Below are 27,045 nucleotides of genomic sequence, written 5' to 3'. Positions count from 1 at the left end.
GAGAGCGAGTGAGTGTGAGTGCGGGCTAGGGTGGTGGCCGTTACGTTCGGGGCAACGGCTACGGTAGTGGAGAAGCAAGAAGAGAAACAACGTCCGGCGCTTCCGCCTTCGCTTAGGAGGAGGAGGAGCTGGTAGGGAAAGGAAAGTGATTCGCCCTGGGCCTGGACTAGACCGAGTCGGGCCGGCGGGGGTCTGGCTATGAGCCTTTGAGGGTCGCTTGGGACGCGGAGCGAGACTCGGGAGCCGAGAGCTATGTCTCAGCCGCCGCCGCCGCCTCCGCTGCCGCCGCCGCCTCCTCCCCCAGAGGCTCCGCAGACTCCGCCGTCCCTGGCGGCGACGGCGGCGGCTGCTCCGGGAGTGCTCTCGAAGCGGAGAGACCGGAGAATCCTCTCCGGGAGCTGCCCGGATCCGAAGTGCCAGGCGCGTCTGTTCTTCCCGGCCTCCGGTTCTGTCAGCATCGAGTGTACCGAGTGCGGACAGCGGCACGAGCAGCAACAGCTGCTGGGGGTGGAGGAGGTGACCGACCCGGACGTAGTGCTGCACAACCTGCTGCGGAACGCGCTGCTCGGGGTGACAGGGGCACCCAAGAAGAACACGGAATTGGTAAAGGTGATGGGCCTTTCCAACTACCACTGCAAGTTGCTGTCGCCCATCTTAGCTCGCTACGGAATGGACAAGCAGACAGGCCGGGCTAAGCTTCTCCGGGACATGAACCAGGGCGAGCTGTTCGATTGCGCTTTACTGGGGGACCGCGCCTTCCTCATCGAACCAGAGCATGTGAACACGGTGGGCTATGGCAAGGACCGCTCCGGAAGCCTCCTGTATTTGCATGACACGCTTGAGGACATCAAGCGGGCCAATAAGAGTCAGGAATGCCTCATTCCAGTGCATGTGGACGGGGATGGACACTGCCTGGTGCATGCTGTGTCCCGGGCTCTAGTAGGCCGGGAGCTCTTCTGGCATGCCTTGAGAGAGAATCTTAAACAGCACTTCCAGCAGCACCTGGCCCGATATCAAGCCCTGTTCCATGACTTCATTGATGCCGCTGAGTGGGAGGACATTATCAATGAGTGTGACCCTCTGTTTGTACCACCTGAGGGTGTTCCCTTGGGTCTGAGGAACATCCACATATTTGGCCTTGCCAATGTGCTGCATCGCCCTATTATTCTGTTAGATTCACTCAGTGGCATGCGAAGCTCTGGTGATTATTCAGCCACCTTTCTGCCAGGGCTCATCCCTGCAGAGAAGTGCACTGGGAGAGATGGTCATTTGAACAAACCCATCTGTATTGCCTGGAGTAGCTCTGGTAGAAACCATTATATCCCCTTGGTAGGCATAAAAGGGGCTGCTTTGCCCAAACTGCCTATGAATTTGCTTCCTAAAGCATGGGGTGTGCCTCAGGACCTCATTAAGAAGTACATCAAACTTGAGGAGGACGGTGGTTGTGTTATTGGAGGAGACAGAAGTTTGCAGGATAAATACTTACTTAGGCTTGTTGCTGCTATGGAAGAAGTCTTTATGGACATACATGGTATCCATCCTAGTTTGGTGGCTGATGTCCATCAGTATTTCTACAGGAGGACAGGGGTGATAGGAGTTCAGCCTGAAGAAGTCACAGCAGCTGCTAAAAAAGCAGTAATGGATAATCGCCTTCACAAATGTTTGCTCTGTGGTGCCCTTTCTGAACTTCATGTTCCTCCAGAGTGGTTGGCTCCGGGAGGGAAACTGTATAACCTGGCAAAAAGTACTCATGGACAGCTGAGGCCTGACAAAAATTATAGCTTTCCCTTGAACAATTTGGTTTGCTCATATGATTCAGTGAAAGATGTTCTGGTACCAGACTACGGATTGAGTAACCTGACAGCTTGTAATTGGTGCCATGGCACATCTGTGCGAAGAGTCAGAGGAGATGGGTCTATTGTGTATTTGGATGGGGACAGAACTAATGCTAGGTCCACTGGTGGCAAATGTGGTTGTGGATTCAAACATTTTTGGGATGGTAAAGAGTATGACAATCTACCAGAAGCTTTTCCTATTACTTTGGAATGGGGTGGAAGAGTGGTCAGAGAAACAGTATATTGGTTCCAGTATGAAAGTGATGCATCTTTGAATAGTAATGTTTACGATGTTGCCATGAAACTTGTTACCAAGCACTTTCCAGGTGAATTTGGGAGTGAAATCCTGGTTCAGAAAGTTGTCCACACTATATTGCATCAGACTGCCAAAAAGAATCCTGATGATTATACTCCTGTAAATATAGATGGTGCTCATGCCCAAAGAGTTGGAGACGTACAAGGACAAGAGTCGGAGTCCCAGCTCCCAACTAAAATTATTCTTACCGGACAGAAAACAAAAACTTTGCACAAGGAGGAGTTAAATATGAGTAAGACTGAAAGAACTATTCAACAGAATATTACGGAACAGGCTTCTGTAATGCAGAAACGAAAAACAGAGAAGTTAAAACAAGAACAAAAGGGGCAGCCCAGGACTGTTTCTCCCAGTACCGTTCGTGATGGTCCTTCCTCTGCACCTGCCACCCCTACCAAGGCTCCCTATTCACCAACCACTTCTAAGGAGAAGAAGATCCGAATAACAACTAATGATGGACGACAGTCCATGGTTACACTTAAGTCTTCAACAACGTTTTTTGAACTTCAGGAAAGCATAGCCAGAGAATTCAACATTCCTCCATATTTACAGTGTATTCGGTATGGCTTTCCTCCTAAAGAGTTAATGCCACCCCAGGCAGGAATGGAAAAGGAGCCAGTTCCTTTACAACATGGTGACAGAATTACAATAGAGATTCTAAAAAGTAAAGCCGAAGGGAGTCAGTCTGCAGCAACACACTCGGCCCACACTGTGAAACAAGAAGAGAGTGCTGTCACTGGTAAACTGTCATCTAAGGAACTTCAGGAGCAAGCTGACAAAGAAATGTACTCCTTGTGTCTTTTAGCAACGTTAATGGGTAAGATCAATTTAACTCAGACAGTATTTCTTAATTGTGAATGTAATATGCTGAGTTTTTCTGATGTCTTCATGGAAAAAAATGGTCATCCTAAAAACTATCTGATATATTTTAGAAGAAAATTATTTTCTTTAGTTTTTTGACAGTTAGTGGATAGATGTTAGTGTGATTTTCTATTGAGTAAATATTAGGAAAACGTAACTAAGAAAGTGAAAGTAGTCCCTAATTGTCACCAGATTATTTAAATATAACGTATTCTTGTAATTGTTTTTTTAAAAATAGGCTTGTAATGGATCCATTTAAAGGCTTTTTCATTTTTTCCCCCTTGGCTCTATTGAGCCTGCCCACCTTGTCCCTTTTCATTTATTTTTAAATTTCATTTTCCTGCGTGTCATGTGATTTCAGGACTTCCTGTTTGATGAATTGCAGTTTCTGGGTTTATATGCTCACTGTACTCCCACCTAATGGGCTCTCTCATCCATTTCCTGTTCTCCCTTTCCCAGTTCATCACATTTTTCTTATTTGTACATTAGGATTTGTGTTTAAGTAATTTCCTTGCTCGGTGACTCTTTGCCATGAATTGTAATGAACTATTATAACTGAGGAGAAACATAAGGAACCGAGGTAGATATTAACGGGGTTGCTAAGAAGCATTTCTTTTTAATAATTCAACACAAATTAAAGGAAAATAGATTATCAATCAAATATATGATTTAAAGCTTTAGATGATTTGGGAAATAATCCAATGGTGTACTTTTTACATTATTTTTATTGACTAATCTTTGTGTTTAAATTACTGTTAATATGCTTTATTAAGGCTTGAAATAGAAGTAAAATTGAAATACATTACATATTAGAGGGGCCTTATTTTTGCTGAAATGAGAGCTTTCAACTGGAAAAGTGATCTGGGTTTTGATAGTGTTTTCTAAGAGTACTAAATATCAGTGAATTGGTCCTTGACCTTCCAAAATGAAGATTATTTATTTCTGGCTTGTTAAGTTTAGGGGCCTAGTAGTTAATAGGGGATCTAAAAGCCCTATACAAATTTATAACTTAATATTGCTGACTTTATTTTGGCAGACATAGTCATTGAATTGGGGGCTATGTCAAGAAATGTACTAGCTAGGCACTTTGCATTTTTTCTATCTCTTAAGAGTTTTTCGTTTCTTAGAGACTGCGTGGAATAAAGGAAAACATTGTGAATTTTGGAGTGAGAAAGACCTAGAATTTGAATTCCAGCTCCACTACTTGTTAATTTAGTGATTTCAGGCAAGCTGCTTAACTCCCCAGTAGTACTTCAGTTGCCTCCTATCCACAAGATACCCCTTGTAGTTGGTACATAGGGCAACAGCAAAGTACTCCCAGAACTCTGAAAATTTAATAACATCATTTAATAACAGAATGGATAAACTTAGATATGTGCTGAAGGCACTTTTAAGAAAACCAACAATCTCCCAGGTCAAAACAGGAAAAGAGGTCTTTCTCCATAGAAGAGGAACTCTTGAGGATGTGGCTCATATATAACCTTGGATGTTCAGCACCTGGTATGATGCCCAGCAGGGAGTGGGCACTTTGAAATGTTTTTTTTTGATTGAATTAAATAGATGACATTAACATATCCAAAGAAAGGCTGTGTCAGCAGAAATGGAATGGATGGTCAGCACTGAACACTGAAAAAGAGTTGAAAAGCAGAGTTTGGCAATGTTTATACACTGCTATACAAGGGGAAAAGATACATCAACTGGGGTTCGTGAAAATTCTGGTAACTAGAAAGGTAGTCTCAATTGAGGGGCAGGAGTATTTGATCAGTCCTCACCGTGGCCTGGCTCAAAGATCTGAATCCCTTTACTGATTGCACAGTCACCAAGCATCTAGTCTGATCACTCATTTAGCTTCCTGGTGTAAGTATTGATAATACAGGTGAGAGTGCAGGTGAGGATTATATTCACTTGGAAGGCTGTGTTCTCCATGTAGATTAATAATTTGGCACGGGTGAGATTATGATCAGTAGTCTAAAAGTCTGGTCAACATAATATGTTTCATAATGAAAATTAGTAAAATATAATTCTCGTTTACAGTTAGTCACTTTTTGAGGTTGGATTGAGGTTTCTGGACCTGAATATCTGAGTATTGGACTGTGGACTGCAATGAGTTGACCAAGATAACGTCTTCTTGTTACGATCTCTTCCCTCTTCACCTCCAGCATTTATGTTGCTGCCCCTACAAACCCACACATTTCTTTAAGTCTCCCACTTCTACTTCTGACACAGAATTTAAGCATAAAAAGAGTGTTTTGCTAATTTTATGGTGGTGGTTCTTGAGAGACTTTCTGCTTTAAAGTACTAAGACAGTGCTGGCCTGTATTAGTTCCTCTATAAACATTAGTTTTCTACCTCTAATTCTCTCATAACTGTATTTGAATTACGTAGAAGATTTTTTTTTTTTTTTTTGCCCCCTGGCTTGTGGGATCCTAGTTCCCCAACCAGAGATTGAACCCATGCCCCCTGCAGGGGAAGTGCAGAGTCCTAACCACTGGATTGACAGGGAATTCCCTGGAAGATGTTCTTAATTAAAAGTGATAGATTTGTAAAAATGTCAGTTTGGGGTTAGCTAAGTAAGTACACACAGCCCTGTGTAAAGAGTGCTGAGGAACTCTTGATGTTTAGATTGAAGAGGGCTGGAAAATGGAAAATGACGGTTTATTTAGAAAATTGCAAATTTCAAAGTGCAGAAATAACTTTGTGAATTACCAAATGTGAGCTAAGCTGCTGGTATGTTGGTTTAGAAAATAGCTCATCAAGCTTTCTGCTGTTCAGATAGCTGCCTCCTTCTCACTTAGGTTAAGGCTTTAATACCACTTTCTTAAAGAGATTGTCTCCTGACCACCTTATCTAAGGGTTTGAGAGACCTTTGCTAAACCACTCTATTACTGCACCCTGTTCAATTCCCTCTTAGCACCTGTTATAAGTTTTCATTATCTTGTTTGTTGGTTTACTTACTCATTTGCCTCCCCCATTATAAATGCCACAGAGGCAGAGACAGTAGCCTGTTTTATTCACCGATAAATACTTTATCACCTAGTACAGGCCCTGGCACTTATTAGGTGCCAAGTACATGCTTGTTGAATGAATGAATGCAGATTATGTCAGCAAAATGAACATCTGCTGTGAGCTAGAGATTGTGTTGTAGGTACAAAGATGAATGAGACATGGTTCTTGCCCTCCATAAACTTACCTGCAGGGTCTCAACTGAGGGCATCCCATACTTTTATAGTTTTCATTTATAATTTTTATACATAGAGAAAAGGAAGCTGGAGATCTGTTGATGAAAGCTACAAAAGTATGGGGGATATATATATATATATATAGATAGATAGATAGATATAGGATTGTGTGTCTTCATTAAATAGGCTGACTTCTTGATAGCCAGGGACGTGTGTGTTGCCTATCTACTGTTTTTAAGTAGGATATTTATTAAATAGAATTTATATCTATTATTATTTGTATCAACGAGACTAAGTGAGTACATCAATCTTTTGCTCAGTTCATGGAACTAGTCACTTTGAATCTAACAATGGTAGTTTAAAATGAAATAACAGTGTTCTACCTGTAATATTTCACAGATTTTAATCTGCTTTATCCAGACCACTTGGACATTATTAAACAGTTTTTTCAGACTGTTATCTTCATTATTTATACAGTATGTGAGTGACTTTAACTCTGGCATTGCAAAATATGTAATTAAATTTTCTTATAGACCAGTTTTTTGTGGATTCTATTTTGTGGTAGATATGATAGATAGTAGTACATCATCCACCGTAAATACTAGGCTAATTTCTTTTTTATTAATATTGTATTCCACTAACTTTTTAGTTAATTTTCTCTTTTAAGAGATGAAGACAGATTTGTGAAAAATGGTTTGTCAGTTTTATACATACTTTGTCAGAGTTGCTGTAATGGAATTAGGCTATTTGTGAGATATTTACCCCACTTTACTTACAAAGGTTAGCATCCTTTCAGGGGTTGAGAAACTTGTGTGATTTTTATATACCTTCTGTCTTTCTTAAAGAACTGTATGAGTTTTTAGTATACATTTTTAAATTACACAATATTTTATAATTTCATAGTAACTGCCTTGGGCTTTTCCAAAATCACACGTGGTATTCAAACACTTATTTTTAAGATGACTTGGGGTCTGAATATCATTGCATCTTGAATTTTTTCTTCAAATATTGGGTGAAGGACGTTTCAAATCTAGATAGGACTTAATGCATCTGTTATTCTTAACATACACTGTGGTAACCCTTCCAGTTGATTTGTAGACAGCATATTTCTAATGGGGGAGCTGTCATAAAGTTGAATAAAAAGAATGCATATAGGTGTATCTTAAGGTAAATATGTACCTTCAAAGTATGATATTATAAAATCACCATTTATGACATAAGTGATAAATGGTGATTTTATAATATACTTTGAAGATTAAGTTAAACATCAATTCTATTTCCTTTATTCCTTCACATTTTTTTCAATTATAAGATAATATTATTTTTAAAAATTCAAAGAACTCAAGTATGTATAAAGTAGAATATAGTAGTTCTCTTTAACATTTGCACTCCCCAGAGAGAATCAGACTCTGTGTGTGTGTGTGTGAGATAAATATATCTTTTAATGGCTGATGATGACACTAAAAGACACTTAAGGGACTAAGTATAAGGAGAGAAACAAGCATGCCTTTCTTAGAAATGGTTTTGACTATTGATAAGGTAGATACAGTTTTAGATGGGAGGATCTGCAGGAAGGGTGGAGAGATGGCAACAATTTTTCTCAGCTAATGAATACCTTTAGGATTCTTCTAGTAGAAACAGCCCTATGTTCCTACTTTAAATTTACATTTTGGTCGGTTTATTTTATGGTAATAGGAACTTGAGTTCAGAATTAACTTAGGTATTTTGGGGGGGAACTTAATAATATATTTCATATATTTTTTATTTTGTTTTTTTAATAATATATTTCATATAGATGTTAGATTTTAAAATTTACTCACTTGTTGAAACTTCAAATTGCTTTTTAAAATATCTAAAGTTAGAAAATTGGAACGATGACCTTTTAAACTCACTTTTAACCCATGATTTTGTTACTAGTAGTAAAAATTAGAAAAACAATGATATTTTTAAAATGTTTAATTTTAACATACTTAAAAAAATTACCTCTTATTAAAGAGGAAAAAAATTAGATAACCAAAAGAAAAAACATCCATAATATCACTGCCATATATAATAACTACTGTTCAGGTGAGAGAACTGAAGACTATTAGGAAGGATTCAAGGAAGACGAGGTATGAACAGAGCTTATCTATGGTGGTGGTATAGACTTTTTTCTACATTTATACATATATGCAGTATGTTCAATATAAGTATTTTACTGTTGTACTATGAAGAAACAGTTGAATTATAAAGCAAAATTAATTGGAGACTAACAGAAAAATATGAATTAGTATAGTATTTGTTAGATGCTTTACCAGACTAGTCCTGTTCTCTAAGAATTTGTTTTCCAATGAAATGGTAGAAGAGTTATTCCTCCTCCCCCTTTTTAAGCAGTTTTCAAATATGGTATTATTAAGTATGGTCACCATGTTGTATATTACATCCCTGTCACGTATTTATTTTATAACTGCAAGTTTGTACCTAAAAGCCTTTACTTTTGTTTTTGCTATGATTTTGTTTTATTAAATTCATGAAGAGGTACAGATGGTACCATTAGTTAACATTTTATCCATATAACATTAAAGAGCAGTTGTCGTTGTGCTGCTTCAATTAAGTTTTTCATGGACATCTCTCAGGCATTACTAAAAGAAAAAACCTCATTTATGCTAGTATTCATTTCACGAATTCTGAGTGCTACTAGCTCTCCAGCATTGTGCCAGGCCCGGGAATAGAAAGTGAAATAGGCCACTGACCTTTTCCTGACTCTGAAAAGCTTCTGGTCTAGAAGGGGAAACAGAAAAGTAAACTGAGTTAACCTGCAGTGTGATCAGGGCTATGGTGTTTATATGCATGGGAGCATTAAGGAGGGTACCTACCTAACCACCACTGAAGAAGAATCCTAGAGGAAGTGACACCTAAATTGAGTTTTAAAGCATACATAGCTACTACTGGTCTTTGGGGAACTGGAGCAATTTGGTGGTGTTGCTTTGTAGAAATCAAGTTAGGATATGATGAGAGAGCTGTGAGATAGGAGCAAGGGTAAGGAATCTTAGGCTGCCTTTTATGCCGTGAGAAAGGAGCTTGGACTTACCATATGGTTTGGTGGAACCATTAAAGGTTTAACTATGAAGGCTGTATGGAGTAGAGATTTGAGGAGAGTAAGATTAGAGGGAAAACCAATTTTGAGGCGGTGGCAGTGCTTCAGGCAGGAGATGGGCCTGAACCAGGTCAGTTGTAGAAGGAATGGAGAGAAATGTGGCAGAGAGCCATCTGTGACTGATGGGGGACTTGTGCAGTGTCACAATCCTTGCTTCCTGATCTCTGATCCCTTTTCTTGGTTCTCTTTCTAACAAACATGACTTCAGTGGAAGTGTGTATATACCAAAGGAAATAATTTGCCTAGTTTTTCTTTCAACCAGTTGTTGATGCCATGGATTTCTATAAGAAGAGAGTATGGATAGTTCTGCCAAATTTGTTGTAACATGATTTGACCTTTAGTAGAGGTTTAGTATCAGTGGAGAAGGTATAAGCTGTGGAACGATATACAGGATTCAGATCCAGGCTTTGCCGCTTACTAGCTATTTGATCTTGCGAGAAATATTTAAACTCTCTGAGCTTGTTTCTTTTTCTGTAAAATTGGGCTCAGTTAGGAGGAGAAAACGAAATTATGTGAAGTGCCTGATCAGAGCTGGGTAGACAATAGAGATTTAGGTGGTATCTATCCTTCCCTTAAAGCAATAGAGTATCCATGCTCACTAGGGCCATATAGGTCTGAAGGGGGTGAAAATTGGTTCTTGGGGGAGGGTAAAATAAATCTTACTCTATTTAATGAAAAAAGTACAGATATACATATAGTATGTAAACAGATAAACAGTATATCTGTAGTATGCAAATATCATGGTCGAGGCAGATTAGGAAGATAATGGATAATTCTTAGGTAGATAATGAAAACACAAGGTTAATAAACAGTTCAATAGAGTTATTACTTTTTAGAGTTCTGCCTGCTTAAGTAAGGAATAGTTGGGTTTGTAAAGTATCAATATTAAGAAACATCGTTTTTCTTACTAGTTTTTCTTACTAGTTTTTCTTACTAGTATTACTAGTAAGTATTACTTACTAGTATTAAGTATTACTAGTAAGTATTACTTACTAGTATTTCTTACTAGTATTCAGTTCTGAGGAGTTTACTATTTTGGCACCCGTTTAGATTTTTTTTTTTTTTTTTTTGGCGGTACGCGGCCGTCTCACTGTTGTGGCCTCTCCCATTGCAGAGCACAGGCTCCGGACGCACAGGCTCAGCGGCCATGGCTCACGGGCCCAGCCACTACGCGGCATGTGGGATCTTCCCAGACTGGGGCACGAACCCGAGTCCCCTGCATAAGCAGGCGGACTCTCAACCACTGCGCCACCAGGGAAGACCCCATTCTTAACTTTTTATTTGAAACTTCTTATTGATAATAGGCACTGTCAAAAGATGTTCTTGAAAACAACGTTTTTGTGAAATAGTGGGTTGCTTATAGCTATTTTGTGGGCTTCTAATGTTTATTCTAAATCTCATCAATAGGTCATTTCCCCCCTAAATTTCTGTTTTAAAAAGTCAACTTTGCAACAACAAAATACATTAATTACTTATCTTCAGTCTACCTATTTACTTTTCTCCCTAGCCCTTTCCATCTGTTTTTATTAGTTTTAACCTAAATATAGAATATATTTTTTATATTCTACTTTAAAAACATAGTATCTTTCTGTAACCTTTTCTGTTGTTCTAGTCCACAGTTGCATACTAGTTTACTTTGAACTGGATTGGATCTTCATATGTATTTTGTTTAATATGCCCAGTATTGACTCATGCAGCTTTAAAGACACTTTTTATTTTTAAAGATGTTGGGGGTAGGAGTTTATTAATTAATTAATTTATTTTTGCTGTGTTGGGTCTCTGTTTCTGTGCGAGGGCTTTCTCTAGTTGTGGCAAGCGGGAGCCACTCTTCATCGCAGAGTGCGGGCCTCTCACTATCGCAGCCTCTCTTGTTGCGGAGCACAGGCTCCAGACATGCAGGCTCAGTAGTTGTGGCTCACGGGCCCAGTTGCTCCACAGCATGTGGGATCCTCCCAGACCAGGGCTTGAACCCTTGTCCCCTGCATTAGCAGGCAGATTCTCAACCACTGCGCCACCATGGAAGCCCCTAAAGACATTTTTGAATTAGTTCCTACATTTAAAAATGGGGGGACTTACCTGGTGGTGCAGTGGTTAAGAATCTTCCTGCCAATGCAGGGGACATGGGTTAGATCCCACATGCCGCAGAGCAACTAAGCCCGTGCACCACAACTACTGAGCCTGCGCTTTAGAGTCCGTGAGCCACAACTACTGAGCCCACGTGCCACAACTACTGAAGCCCGTGCGCCTAGAGCCTGTGCTCCGCAACAAGAGAAGCCACTGCAATGAGAAGCCCACGCACTGCAATGAAGAGTAGCCCCTGCTCTCCGCAACTAGAGAAAGCCTGCGCGCAGCAGTGAAGACCCAGCACAGCCAAAAATAAATAAACAAATAAATAGAAGACATTAAAAAAAAAAGGGGGAGAATTAAACATTAAAAACCTGGATTTCTGGCTTCTCTTGAAATGCCATTTGATATTGAAACATTGGGCCTCTACTCTTCCATGACAGCACTTGGCAATGGCTGCCATCTTAGATGGACCATGCATTTTCTAGTCATGTTCCCTCATTCCATATCGCTTCCTATATGTTGTATTACACCAGACTGCATCACTCACTTAGGAGGTCTGCCTTGCGATCTCTGTTCAAGGCTAATCCATATTAAAGCAAGCCTGGGTTGAACTCTCTTGTTAGTTGCTAATACTGTATCTTTATTTTACAGGAGAAGATGTATGGTCTTATGCAAAGGGGCTTCCTCACATGTTCCAGCAGGGTGGCGTATTCTACAATATTATGAAGAAAACCATGGGTATAGTTGCTTTCTGATTTTATTCTTAGATAATATCTCCACTCAAGCTATTCTAAGATTAAGAAAGTTCAGATAATATTCTTATGAAACTATTTCCAGTGTTAATATTAGGTACATATTTTTCTTTATCAGTCTGCCTAGTTAAAATGGATTATTATCCTGATATGGTCAGCTACGTTTTCTGCTATAATATTACTAAAAATCTCCTATCACTTTCTTTCTCCTGTTTTCTCATTTAATTTATGTATATGATCCTTAACAACTAAAGACAAATTGTGAAATTAGAGGCCGATTTGTTTATAATGCTAGTGACTGTCCCAGAACCAGATAATACAGTGTTTTTTTGTTGTTGTGTTTTGACTATGATTACTATATACCTCACTATTTTCTGGATTCTAGGAAACAGCTCACTTTACATTTAACCTCTTTTCACATTAGGTATACATTGTTTATAAAGATATGTGCAAGTGTATAACTGTATCTTCACAGTTTCAAGAGAGAGGTTGCCAGTATGTATGTTTGGACCCCATGTGTTTTATCAAAAATTTGATGTGAGTACTTTTGGCCCCAGACTTTATCACTCTGGCTTATCTCACTTTCTTACCTACCTGACCTCTGTAGATATTAACTACATAATCTCTATTTTATGTTTGTTTGTTTTTTTTCTTTCTCATACACTTCTTTTTCCTTCTTAAAAAAACAAAACCCAACTTGGCTATTGTAGAAATGTTGAAACACATAAAAGTAGCAAGAATAATGTAATGAACCCCTATTTACCTACCACCCAGGTTCAATAATTATCAGTACATTTCTACCTACCCCATCTCAAATGGACTGTTTTGAAATAAATCTCAGACATAATTTCATCTGTAAGAACTTCAGTATGTATTTCTAAAAGTAAGCACTGTTTTTTTTCTTTTTAAAAAATAACCATAATACCATTATCACATCTAAAAAATATGAACAGTAATTTTTAAGATATCACCAACTATCCAGTCAGTGTTTAAATTTCCTTGATTTTTGATTGTCTCAAAAAATGTTTTTTCTTTTGATTTATTGAATTGGGGACCAAAGAATAGCCAGCTGGCCAGTTGCCTTGCTTCCTTCCTTCCTCCCTCCCTCCCTCCCTCCCTCCCTCCCTTCCTTCCTAAGATAGGATTATTGAAACATAATTTGCATACAGTAAAACGCACCCTTTTTAGGAATACAGGCATGTGAATTTTGACAAACATATACAGTCACGTAACCACTACCACAATCAAGATATAGAGTATTTCCACCATTCCAAAAAAGTCGCCTTGTGCCCCTTTCTAATTAATCCCTTACCTCTCCCCCTAGGCTCTGGCAACTACTGATTTGATTTCTGTCTCTATATGTTTTCCTTTTTCATATCACCGTATAAATGGGACCATATCGTTTAACCTTTTGTGTCGGCTTCTTTGATTGAGCACGGGTTGGCAAACTCCTACCCGTGAGCCATACCAGGCCCGCTGCCTGTTGTATATAAAGTTTTATCAGACCACAACCACACTCATGTTTACATATTGTCTGTGGCTGCTTTCACAGTGCAGTGGCAGAGTTGAATAGTTGTGACAGAGACTATATGGTCTGCAAAACCTAAAATATTTACCAGGTTGCCCCTTTACGGAAAAATTTTGTCAATTTCAGTTTTTAGCCTAGTGCTTTTGAGATTCATCCGTCTGGTTGCATGTAGTTTATTTGTTTTTTATTGCTGAGTATTATTCCATTGTATGTATGTATCACATTTTAAAAATTCCATGACCAATTGAAGGACATTTAGTTTGTTTTTAGTTTTTGGCTACTATGAATAAAGCCACTATAAACATTTGTGTACACATCTTTGTGTGGACGTATGTTTTCACTTTTCTTTGGTAAATACCTAGGAGTGGGATTGCTGAAAAATGTGGTAAGTATATGCTCATCTTTATAAGAAACTTCCAGACCATTTCCAGATTGGCTGGACCATTTTGTATTCCTCCAGCACTTGGTAGTATTAGTTTTTTTTTGTTTGTTTTGTTTTTTGCAGTACGCAGGCCTCTCACTGTTGTGGCCTCTCCCATTGTGGAGCACAGGCTCCGGACGCCCAGGCTCAGTGGCCATGGCTCACGGGCCCAGCCGCTCTGCGGCACGTGGGATCCTCCCGGAGCGGAGCATGAACCCATGTCCCCTGCATTGGCAGGCGGACTCTCAACCACTGCGCCACCAGGGAAGCCCTCTCTTGCTTTTTTGCACTGGCTATAAATTCAGTGTTGAATAGCGTGGTGAGAGTGGATATCCTTGCCTTGTTCCTGGTCTAAGGTGGAAAGCATTCAAACCTGTAGGTTTTTCAGAAATGCCCTTTGTCAGGTTGAGGACATTCCCTTCTATTCCTAGTTTATTGATGGTTTTATAGTATCGTGAATGGATGTTGAATATTATCAGGTGCTCTTTTCCCACATCTATTGAAATGATCTTATAAGGGCTTTCTTTTTAGTTTGTTGATAGTGTGAACTACATTGATTTTTGACTGTTGAACCAATGTCACATGCTGGATTCTTTTCTTTCTTTTTTTATAATCCATTAAAAAAATTTTTTTGTTTATTTATTTATTTTTGGCTGTGCCAAGTCTTAGTTGCGACAGGTGGGCTCCTTAGTTGCGGCTCCCAGACTCCTTAGTTGTGGCTTGCTGGCTCCTTTAGTTGCAGCTGGTGGGCTCCTTAGTTGCGGCTCACGGGCTCCTTAGTTGTGGCCTGTGAACTCTTAGTTACGCTTTGCGTGTGGGATCTAGTTCCCTGACCAGGGATCAGACCCACGTCCCCTGCCTTGAGAGGCAGATTCTTAACCACTGTGCCACCAGGGAAGCCCCTTTGCTAATATTTTGTTGAATGTTTTTGTGACCGTATTCATGAGGCATAATAATGATATGTAGTTTTCTTGTAATGACTGTTTAATCAGGGTAATGTTGGCTTCAGAAAATTGAGTTGGGAAGTGTTCACTCCTTTTCTGTTTTCTGGTAGATTTTGTAATAGCTTTCATATTATTTCTTTCTTAAATGGTAGAATTCACCAGTGAAGCCATCTGTGCTTCGAGTTTTCTTTATTGGATGGTTTTTAACTATGAATTTAATTTCTTTAATAGACTGCTCTTAAGGTTATTCCTTTCTTCTTGAATAAGCTTTGTTAGTTTTGCCTTTCAAGAAATCTGTCCATTTCATCTAAGTTATCAATTTTATTGGCATAAAGTTGTTTATAATATTCCCTTACTGTCCTTTTAATGTCTTCAAGGTCTATAGCTCTGTCATTTCTGATATTGGCAATTTGTGCCTTTCTTGTTTTGCTGACTAGTCCAGCTAATGGTTTATCAGTTTTATTGATCTTTTCAAAGAAACAGCTTTGGTTTTATAGGTTTTCTGCATTGTTTTCCTCATTTCATTTTCTTTGTCTTCTGCTATTATCTTTACTTTTTCTTTCTTATGCTTCCTTTGGATTTAATTTGCACTTCCTAGTTTCTTTAAGTAGAAACTTAGATTATTGATTACAAATTTTTGTTTTCTAATATAAGTATTTAAAGCTATAAATTTCTCTCTGAGCATCCCCCTGCCTTTTTTTTTGCATCCCTTTTTTTTTTTTTTTTTTTTGCAGTATGTGGGCCTCTCACTGTTGTGGCCTCTTCCGTTACGGAGCACAGGCTCCGGACACGCAGGCTCAGCAGCCATGGCTCACGGGCCCAGCCGCTCTGCGGCATGTGGGATCTTCCCAGACCGGGGCACGAACCCATGTCCCCTGCATCGGCAGGTGGACTCTCAACCACTGCGCCACCAGGGGAAGCCCTGCATCCCTTTCTTTTTAACTTTACATCTTTTTTTTTTTTTAAAGAACTTTACATCTTTCACTTCATTCTACCTTCTGAAATATATCAATACCAGTTAATGTTTTTTTAAATAAATTAATTAATTTTTGGCTGCGTTGGGTCTTTGTTGCTGCGCGCGGGCTTTCTCCAGTTGCAGCGAACGGGGGCAACTCTTTGTCGCGGTGCACAGGCTTCTCATTGCGGTGGCTTCTCGTTGCAGAGCACGGGCTCTAGGCACGCAGGCTTCAGTAGTTGTGGCACGTGGGCTCAGTAGTTGTGGCTCGCAGGCTCTAGGGCACAGGCTCAGTAGTTGTGGCACACGGGCTTAGTTGCTCTGCGGTATGTGGGATCTTCCTGGACCAGGGCTCGAACCTGTGTCCCCTGCATTGGCAGGCGGATTCTCAACCACTGTGCCACCAGAGAAGCCCCAGTTAGTGGTTTTTAAAAAGTTATTACTTAATTATGATTGATGATAGGGCTCCCAGTAATTGGGGTAAGTATGCACTGTCTTTCATAGGACTGAAAATAACTTCCCTCAGTTGTTTTTGTGTGTGGGAGGGTTGTGGTGGGTGGTGTGGGGATGACGCTCTTGATTATTTTCTAAATAGTTTTTTGGTTTTGGTTTGAAATTATTTTTAAAATGTTAGCTGTGATGCTAAGACAATTTAATGCGGGAAAGAATAGTTTTATCAGTGAACAGGGCTGGGACAACTGGATATCCACATGCAAAAGAATGAAGTTTGACCTCTCCTTCCCACCAAATACAAAATTAACTCAAAATGTATAAAAAAACTGGAGTATGAGAGCTAAAACTAGAAAGCTCTTAGAAGAAAACATAGGCATAAAACTTCTTGACTTTGCATTAGGCAAAATCTTTTTAGATATGACACCAAAAGTACAAGCAAAAAAATGTAGCTAAATAAAAACAAATTTTTGTGCTGCAAGGACACACACCAACATGAAAGTGAAATAACAACTCACAGAATGAGAAAATTTTGTATATTATATATCAGATAATAGATTTGCATCTAGAATATAAAGAACTCAGCAGTAAAAAGACAACCCAGTTAAAAATGGGCAAAGGATCCAGAGAAAATATATAAATGGCCAATAAGCAAATGAACTGATGCTCAACATCATTAACCATAGGGAAATGCAAATCAGAACCACAATGAGATAGTACTTCATACTCACTAGCAAGGCTATAATCACAAAGACAGATATTAAGAATGGTGGGCAAGGAAATCCTGGTGGGAATGTAAAATAGTGCAGCCGCTTGGGAAGAAAGTCTGGCAGTTGCTCAGAAGATTTAAGATGGAGCTACTATATAACCCAGCAATTCACTCTTAGGTGTATACCCGAGAGAAATGAAAACGTGTCCACAAAAAACTTGTACACAGATGTTCATAATAGCATTATTCATAGTAGTCAGAACTGGAAACAATGCAAATGTCTATCAACTTAGAGACTGGATAAGTAAGATGTGATATATCCATACAATGAAATATTACTTGGCAATAGAAAGGAATGGGAATGCAGTACTGATACAGACCACACTGATGAACCTTGAAAATCTTATGCTACATGAAACAAGCCAGAAACAAAAGACCATATATTGTATTATTTTACTTATATGAAAAGTCATATAAATGACAGAATAGGCACACCTAGAGAGACAGAGAGAGTAAATCAGTGGTTGCCTAGGGCTGGGAATGGGATGGGGGAGGAAATGGGAGTGACTGCTAATGGGTTCAGGGTTTCTTTCTGGGAATATGTTCTAAAAGTGATTGTGGTGATGGCTACACAACTCTGAATATGCTAAAAACATTGAACTGTACACTTAAAAATGGGTGAGCTGTGTGTGAATTATATGTCAGTAGAGCTGTTATATTTTTTAAATGTTACCTGTGGTATTTATTCTTATTAGGAGGGAGTTTAGAGCTCTGGAGTAGGAACATCTGATACTAAATTTTGGTTCTACTACTTATTCCTGTGTGACTTCTAAGTCTCAGTTTCTCTATTTGTAAAGTGGGTATGATAATATCGGGGTTATTATTAGGATCAAATGAGATTGTGCACATAAAGCAGTTAGCAAAGGGCCTGGTACCTAATAAATACTTAGCTAATGTTTGTTATTATTAGAATCCCAGCTGTTATTTGCAGAATTATTTTTAAAATTTTTGACTGTAACACAGCCATTTGAAATGGGTCACCATCAGAAAATCATTTTACCTTTCAAAATATAATTTCATCTGATATTTGTGGTAAAATGTTACCTCTATTTTTAGGACAGATTCATGTGGCAAATCATTATCATCATCCCGTGGTCAAAGAATCAAAGCATAACAAGCCCTCCTCACCCCCAGACATACACCCATACCCTCCAAAAACTGGAAAAGAACATAATTCTCTTACTTTGTTCAAATCCACCCTAACAGATGGATGGTTATATCTACATTTGAACAGACATATTGCCCAATATAACAGATAGACTTTTAATATTCCTATTCTTTATGTTTGGAAAGTTATTTTTAAATTAATTAATGCATTGTTCTGATGCACTTTAGGTAGTTTCCAGTTTTTTGATGTAAGAAAGAATGTAGCTATAAATATTATTATACATGTCTTTTGGTGTATATGTGCAATAGAATTGTTGATATATGATATAGAAATTTTAATACACCTTGATTCTTAAAATTCAAAGGACTATATAAGTTATATAAAACCTAAATGATTGTTTAATCACAACACAGTATTTGTATTGATTTTTCAACATATATTTTAAAGTTTTTTAATAATGTAAAAAGTCTAGAAACTATAGAAATGGGGAATATCACCTATAATTACTAAATACTTGTCTTATACATGCATTTTTTGGTCATGATTGTAATTCCAATACTTAGATTTGCTTCCTGCTATTTTCCTGTATTATGCATATTTTACTGTATCAATGAGGCATCATAGGTTACTTATTTATATCAGTATTAATAGCTGCATATTACTTCTGTCAGGTAGATAGACTGTAATTTTCTTAACCCTTCTCTTCTTGTTGAAGCTTAGATTGTTTCCAGTGTTTCATTGTAAATAATACTGTGATAAACGTGTGGGACCGTGATTCTTTCCAGGGATAGCCAAGGGAAAGCATCACAGTAGCAGCCTGGAAACGACTACAAACCCTTGTGATCTAATATAGAAATTAAAACTATTGACTGCATGATGTATATTAGGCACTGTGGTATGTGCTTTGCATGTGTTCTCATATAATACTCAAATAATTAGTTGAAATAAGTACTATACTCATTGTTATACTTACCTGATTGCATTATAATTGTCTATTGACACTTGTCTCCATCTCCTAACAATTACATTTTATTTTGGAATCTTCAAGGTCTACTTTAGCTCCTGGCATATAGTGAGGCTCAATAGTTGTTATCTATTGAAATGATTGTTTAAAAGCTTTTCCTTGGGGCATCCCTGGCCTTACCATTCAAAATTCTCTTTTTTGCTACCTTTGTTTCCTGAGCTATGGTTTACAGATCTCTGAGGTAGGGGATTGGTAGAAGGTAAACTGATTTAAGGGTTGTACTCTGAAAGGTACTATTTAGACATCTCTGATTTTAATTTTTGTACATCTATTTTTGTCAGTTCTCTCTGCCAAAAATGTGCCAAGAGGAAATTCTCATTAGATTTTCACTTATCACTGAAATGAATGTTTATTTGAACTTACTATATGGTATTTATTCATTTGAAGTTGTTTTTTTCTCTGATTATTTGGAATATTCACAGTAAGATACATTAGAACCACCCCGTAGCTTTTTTCAGAGAGGAAGGGACTATTCTTAATAACCTGCAAAACTGGAGAGAGACTACCTAAGTGCCCACAAAGCATTCCAGAGTTCATTCATCCTTCCCCTCTCTGAATTTCTATAGTACTTACTAACAGTCTCATTCATTTTAAACTAGTTTGCTTTTGCCTTTATATTTTGCCATAAACATACCCATATATTATTAAAAGTTCATTTTTTTTAAACATAGAAAATCTGTGGTTTCATAAAAGTTGAAAACCCTTATTTTTGCATATTTGGAGTCTATACTTAAAATGTAAAGATATTGGATAGCTTAAAACACACATGCAATTTTTTTATGCCCAGGCTGGAAAAAGTATAAAAATTTGAAATACCATGTAGTGAGACCAAACTCTTCAGCTAGAAAATAAAGGGAAGCCTGCTTTAAAATTCTTACCCTCTACTGCTGCATTGACTGTGAGAAAGTATATCACACTGGGCCATTTGAAGAGCATCCATAACTCACTCTTGTTTTGGTGGTTCTGATCTGCCAGAGAGGAATAAGAGTTGTAACATGAAGTACAACTATTTCAAAGGAATTGAATTGAATACAATGTTATTAATCTTTTGTAACCAAATGTCAGTTCTTCCAGTTATACTTAAGTCACAGTGCCTTCCTTAATCCTAGCTTTCCTAAATGTGCCTCCACACCTATTTAATATGGAGTATCTTATTTTGAAAGTTCATACTTTTTATATTTGTGAAAAATACATATATATACACAGAGAAAACTTTTATTCTGGTATTCTGTAATTTAATAGAATCACTTATGATTTTTAATTCAACACACTGTGCAACATATGTACACAACACTTTGCCCTTATAGGTATTTTTAAAGTTTATAATTTGAATTTTACTAAATGAAAGTATATTTTCTTATTGCTTTACTATGAGCAGATGCTTTACTAACACAATTGCTAGTGTTTTTCTTATGCAAGCTGTTTGTTTCAAGCCTAACAAACAGGTTTGTTTCAAGCCTAACAAAAGGTTTGTTTCAAGCCTAACTTTCCTAACCTTGTGATAGGTTAATGATATATATTTTTCAAATCCCCTGGGAAACTACATTAAGGTTTATGGTGGTATTTATTTTTTTGTAATAGCATTAAATTCTATTAATAAGTGTAATAAATTATTTGCTAATTAAGTTTGTTTTGAAAGCTGTTACCTGTAAATTATTATTGGAAGTTTACTATTTCAATTATAATTGTCTTTACTACACCTTTCAAGTAAGATTTTAATATGTTAAATTCTTTTTCCTCTCTTCAGGTATGGCTGATGGCAAGCATTGCACTTTTCCACATCTGCCTGGCAAAACCTTTGTCTATAATGCTTCTGAAGATAGGCTGGAGTTGTGTGTGGATGCTGCAGGACATTTCCCCATCGGTCCTGATGTTGAAGATTTAGTCAAAGAGGCTGTAAGTCAGGTTCGAGCAGAGGCTACGACAAGAAGTAGAGAGTCAAGTCCCTCACATGGGTTATTAAAACTAGGTAGTGGTGGAGTAGTGAAAAAGAAATCCGAGCAGCTTCATAATGTGACTGCCTTTCAGGGAAAAGGGCATTCTCTAGGAACTGCATCCAGTACCCCACACCTTGAGCCAAGAGCTAGGGAAACTCCAGTTGTAAGGAAGCAGACCACAGGGACACACTTTAGTAGTTCCATTAAAACAGAGCCTTCTGTATTCACAGCTGCTCCTAGTAACAGTGAGCTTATTCGAATAGCTCCTGGAGTAGTTACAATGAGAGACAGCAGGCAGCTTGATCCTGATATGGTTGAGGCCCAGCGAAAAAAATTGCAGGAAATGGTTTCTTCTATTCAGGCGTCGATGGACAAGCACTTGCGGGATCAAAGTACAGAGCAGTCACTGTCTGATCTTCCTCAAAGGAACGTCGAAGTTGTGAGTCCTTCTGTGAAGTCTGGGAGTCTTCAGACTGGCTTACCTGAATCTTTTTCTCTAACTGGTGGCACTGAAAATTTGAACACGGAAACAACTGATGGCTGTGTGGCAGAGGCACTGGGAGCAGCACTTGCTACAAGGTCAAAAGCACAAAAGGGAAATTCCGTGGAGGAGCCTGAAGAGATGGATAGTCAAGATGCTGAGATGACAAACACAACTGAGCCAATGGATCACTCTTGATTTAATTAGAGGCTAATAAAGGCAGAATGTTTATTGTGAACATGTAATATTTGTTGGCTGGGCCACATAACTTGATTAGTCATTAAAAATCTTGTACGTATATAATTCAAAGATTATATCTTGTTATTCAGTGCATGATAGCAAGTGTGTGATTGGCAATAGCTTTTAATATACTGCTGCCCAGGCTGGCTCTAAATTCCTATAAATTAGTTATTAGATCCGCTGAAATGACTTTCTTCCATATATGTGGTTCACTGTAATTTTAATTCCATGAAAGTCTTAATGTTTAAAACATGAAAATTCTCTTGCTACTTATGTTTGATTTCTGAAAAGGCTAGGGCTGGGGGGAAATAAGATTTTGCTAATGTTGATGTCATCAGGGTAACCATTCCACATATTTATTAGCGTGTCAAAGGATTTATGTAAATTTGAAGGTTATCTGAAGTAAATTGTATCTTGAAATTCATAAAAGGATATATTAGACACTGGGATCCTGACACTTTTGTGAACATGAACACATTCATAGAGATATATATTCTTGGTGAAACTATCTTGAGAATGTAGTGTAATGATATAACGTTTTGCTGATTTGAGCAAGGTTGGGGAAGATGACTATTCTAGAATGATAAAGTCAATGTGATTCAGTAATGTTGCTGTCTGAGCCAACACAGCCAAGTGTGTGCTCTGTTGTTGATAATATGTTACCATTATTTTGAATCCTGGCCTGGTCAAGTACTACCAAATTTTTGTCCTTTAATCTTGCAGAAAAGTTGATTGCAATGTGTGGTAGAAAATAATAAAAATAATGGTAGCAGTAGTTAATCTCTAATTTTCAGAGTTTGTCAGATTCACAGAGCATTTATAAATAAGAATTTATCTTTATGAATGAGTTACATTGTTCTACAATTTTGATCAATGGTATTTAAGCTTGTATATGCTAAATGTATTTGAGCCCCTTTGAACCAAAAATGTTTCCCTTTTTTCTTAGAATCCATAAGATTTTCTTCATTTGTTGGCTTCACTTGGATTTGGATGCAAATTTGACTGCGTCATACCCTGATCAACCAGGCATTTACTTAAATAGTGTATTCATCAAATCTTTAGTGCCAGTTTCCTCAAGAAGCAGCTTTCACGTTTACTCCTTAAAGAATGTTTATCCTGAGACTGGTATTGCACTATTTTATCCTATTCTGCAAATCTGTATTCTGAAATGTACACATTAATCCATCTTTTTCCTCTGTTCACTGAAATTAAGTTGAATTTGAATGGATGAAAGACAAAATGTATGTTAATACAATCTCTTATCTAGAGCATTTAAAGCCTGGCTCTCTCTGTTTGCTCGTGTTAACAGATGCAGAACCGTTTGCATTTCAAGAAAATGTACATCAGAAATTATATTATCAGGTGTTTTAAAATGTCAACCTGTTGATTCATAAGGAATATAGACAGAACTTTAACTTGTGTTTCCAAATAAGGGAGTTTTTGGTTTCTTTCTATGAAAGTATCTCTGATGAATTCACTTATTAAGTTAACTACTTTATTTTGAATAGGGAAAGAACGGAGACTCTAGATATTTTGCAGGTGATATCTGAGCAAGATACATATTTGGGTTAGTTTTATCACATTATCACATTTTTAAAACCATATTGTCTCCATTCTTCTTCTAAATTTACTTTCAGATACCTCTCTCTATGTCTATAAATATAAGGAAATCTTAGAACTTTTATATTGTGTACTAGTTTTGCATAAAGAACTGCAGCTACCAAATAATATTTCCCATTTGGTTAGTACAGGTGACTTCTGTGTGTTAAATTAAAAATTACAAATATCACTAACCACTATAATTATTTTTGGGTTTTTTCAGCCACTAACACCCTCCCGCCCCTCCATCACCACATACTTTTTTTAGTTTAAATACAGGAAAACTGGTTAACAAACGAATGCATTGCTTCCAGGTAAATGATATAATCACCTTTTAACAAATATTTTCTTCACCTGTGGCTCGGTATGTTTAGTTAATAACTGACAAATATAATTTCATAGCATAAAGTAAAAATATCAGATGCACATTTTATCTCCCTATTAAATACTTTTGCATTTAGTCAAACTAGAATGCACCTGTGAACATTAGAAGGCAGGCTAATCTTTGACAACACTATTAATTTCTCTTGCCAGAGCAGTGCTATTTAGAAGCTGGTTAGGTGTGAACATTATAATAATAGTTTGGGTTCTCCCTTGATAAAGAATAAAAGGCTCGATTCTGAGAATGGTCAGGTTTCTTGAAATTATTTTAGATAACTGAAATTTGGTTGCAGTAATTAATGGTTTTTGAGAAGTGGGCCAGGTATCATCTTCACAAAAAAGTGTTAGAGCAGAATTTCTTTAAGTTCTTGACTACCATCGTTTGCCCTTCCATATGGTTATCATAATCAAATACATAATTATAGGAATGATTATTTTTTTAGTACTACCATTTTAATACTACCAGGACATCCGCAACTTTGAGTCCAACCTAGGGATCATAAATTAGTTGAAATATTTTCTTAGCCCTACATGTAATGTTATAACTCTAATTCAGCCCTATAGTTAAATTCTATTTGCAGTGTTTAACTGAAAATTGAAGTAAATTTTTTTCTTCACTAATCCATTTTATAGTTAGTCATACCAAGGTTGACTATATGACCCGAAGTCCAGGTAGAGTTGAAGATGATGTGTGTCTAGAATATTGGTTGTGAGAAACTGGTTGAAATTGAAGAAAACAAGACACTGTCAAATATTATGAGCAAGAATATGATGAACTAAGGGAATGGTTACTCAGAAACTAGTTAAAGAGCAAGCCTAAGGCCCATTTCCCCTCCTTTCACTATATTTCAGGTATTTTATTGGAAAATGTTAAGCTCAAGACCTAAATTTAGCAAGTGCTATTGACTGTGAAACTTGCTTTATATCTTCTGATGATTTTTAGTTTCGTTTTTACAGTCAAGCCTACTGCTTGCAATTAAGATAACAAAGTGAAATGCATCTATGATTCCCAGCCACACAGGTCCTTATTGCCATTATTTTTAAGAATCTAACTTTATTGGAAATTAGCAAACTTTTGCATATGGTCTCTTACCTCAGGGAAGATCACTTACTAGCAACTCACATACTAATGACAGGTTTCTGAGAATTGTACTGACATCACATGTTAGCTACTAACTGCAAAGTTTATAACAGTATTATTTTATGTAGTTACCTACTAATAACTGGCTGCTAGTGAACATTTCTCTAAAAAATTTAGACCTCACTACTAACCAACCTTTAAGTATGAAATAAACTTACAACTTCTGTCTTTAATTAAGCTTTGGTCAATATAGTGACAATACCATAAAATGTTTATTTCAGAATATCAATACCATTTGGTCTTCATTTTTCAAACAGGAATTTTAATTGGCCCAGACATAAAATATTGCAGAGCAGATATTGAGAGATTCATGGTTCTCAAAACAAGGTTTCCATACTAAGATTTTCATAAAAACCTTTGCAAAATCAGATTAAACTCCACTCATCTTAATATGAATTTAAAATTACCTCTTATAACAGTAGTAGTGAGATACATACTCTAAGTTGGGGTAGATATATCCTACATTTCCAGGTTATCATGTAATTTAACAAAATTGCATAACCTCAAGGCTCTTAATATAATTTTTCAAACCAGAACTATTCACTTGAAAACATACCACAGTAGAATGTTTACTTAAGAAATAACAAAAGGGGCTATATCACCAATGTAAGATTTGTAGTTAATTGTAAGTTCTGCCATTCTTAATAATTCTTTGAGATGCTAAGTGTTTCAATTCATATTTAATGATACTTAAATTGTGAGAATTTTAATGTTTGCTCCAAAATAGCAGAAATTGTAAAAATTGTGAATTATTGGAGAAAATGCCATTACTTGTATATCTGACATTTAACTTTTTAAATTATGGAGTCTACATGCTTTTTAGTATAATATTAATACGATGATTCTCTTGTAAAAGAAAAGGAAAACTAGTAAAAAAAAAACGTTTTAGTTGATGTTATCTGCTTGTATCAATTACTTAGTATTTAAAAATTTTAAGGTATTGCATACTTTTCTTTAGAATGCACAAGTCCCTTCCTGAGCTTTTATGCCTGTGGTAGAGCAATAAAGGACTGAAAAGGTTGTCAGTATTTTCAGGTTTATTTGACTTTAAGAATTAGTGCCAAGAGCTGGAGAGTCTGCTTTTTAGAGGGAAATGTTATTAAGAATATGTAAAAATAAGTGTAATAGTGTAAATATTTAGAAAAAATTAAATAGCAAGTGCTTTAACTGCTCAATAAAATAGTATAGATGTTCTACCATCCCTAAAGCACTGGCTGTTATCCATTATTTTCTGATTTTGTGATTGCTGTATATATTACACTTGAGTAATAAATAATTGGTAATAGTGTATTCCATCTATATAGAGTTCTACAGCACACTTCACTGTACAGTATTTGAAGTTTTCTTTTATATCAGTAATAAAACTATAAGTTAATACATAGTTTCCTGGAATTATACCTAATTATTATAATGCATGAAAATATAGTTCATTTTTATAAAGGAATTCTTAGTATAATAAAGTTTATTTGCAAACTTCCTTCACTGGGATATCATTTAGGGACAGTGATTTCTCCCCTTAGTGCAGATTTCAATGCAAATGAAATGGACCCAATTAGAAAAGAGTAAGCAACATTTCCTTAGACATATTACATAATTGGGTCATGTGATGCTTACTGAATACTTAAAACAGATATGTTCTAACAAAGAGAAAACTTGTTCCATTCTTTTAAAAAAACTGTTAGAGATAATGAGGAAATGAAGGGAAATATAGAAAATGGCACTAAATTACATTTGTATAGCTTAGCAATCAACACAACTGATACATTAAAACTTTTAAGTTTTAATGTCCAATTTGTTAGAGCAGACTGTTTAAATTAGTGGTCAGAGCATAGCTTCAGATATCAGACTTACAGATGAGTCCTGGCAGCTGCTTACTATGTGCCCTTTGTGCTTCAGTTTCCTCTCTGGGAGGATGATAATGACA

General features: G+C 37.1%; 1 protein-coding gene across 1 annotated transcript; it reads left to right on the top strand.

The window, feature by feature from the left end:
* Positions 1-26,461, top strand: VCPIP1 (valosin containing protein interacting protein 1). Its single transcript, XM_082858935.1, has 3 exons — positions 1-2,965; positions 12,043-12,129; positions 21,090-26,461. The coding sequence occupies exons 1-3, from the start codon at positions 253-255 to the stop codon at positions 21,956-21,958; spliced, it is 3,669 nt and encodes a 1,222-aa protein (XP_082715061.1). The 5' UTR covers positions 1-252; the 3' UTR covers positions 21,959-26,461.
* The last annotated feature ends 584 nt before the right edge of the window (positions 26,462-27,045 follow it).

This window comes from Leucopleurus acutus, assembly GCF_964270905.1.
Source record: "Leucopleurus acutus genome assembly, chromosome: 17".
NCBI classification, from domain to species: Eukaryota; Metazoa; Chordata; class Mammalia; order Artiodactyla; family Delphinidae; genus Leucopleurus; species Leucopleurus acutus.
Note: the sequence above shows the minus strand (reverse complement) of the source record. Positions and strands in the feature narration are given on the sequence as shown.

What these genes read in the sequence shown, in the direction of transcription:
- VCPIP1 (XM_082858935.1), top strand. Translation starts at nt 253, where the DNA reads ATGTCTCAGCCGCCGCCGCCGCCTCCGCTGCCGCCGCCGCCTCCTCCC. An exon ending in TCTTTTAGCAACGTTAATGG is followed by an intron (nt 2,966 to 12,042) that starts GTAAGATCAATT and finishes TTTATTTTACAG; the next exon opens with GAGAAGATGTATGGTCTTAT. An exon ending in TATTATGAAGAAAACCATGG is followed by an intron (nt 12,130 to 21,089) that starts GTATAGTTGCTT and finishes TCCTCTCTTCAG; the next exon opens with GTATGGCTGATGGCAAGCAT.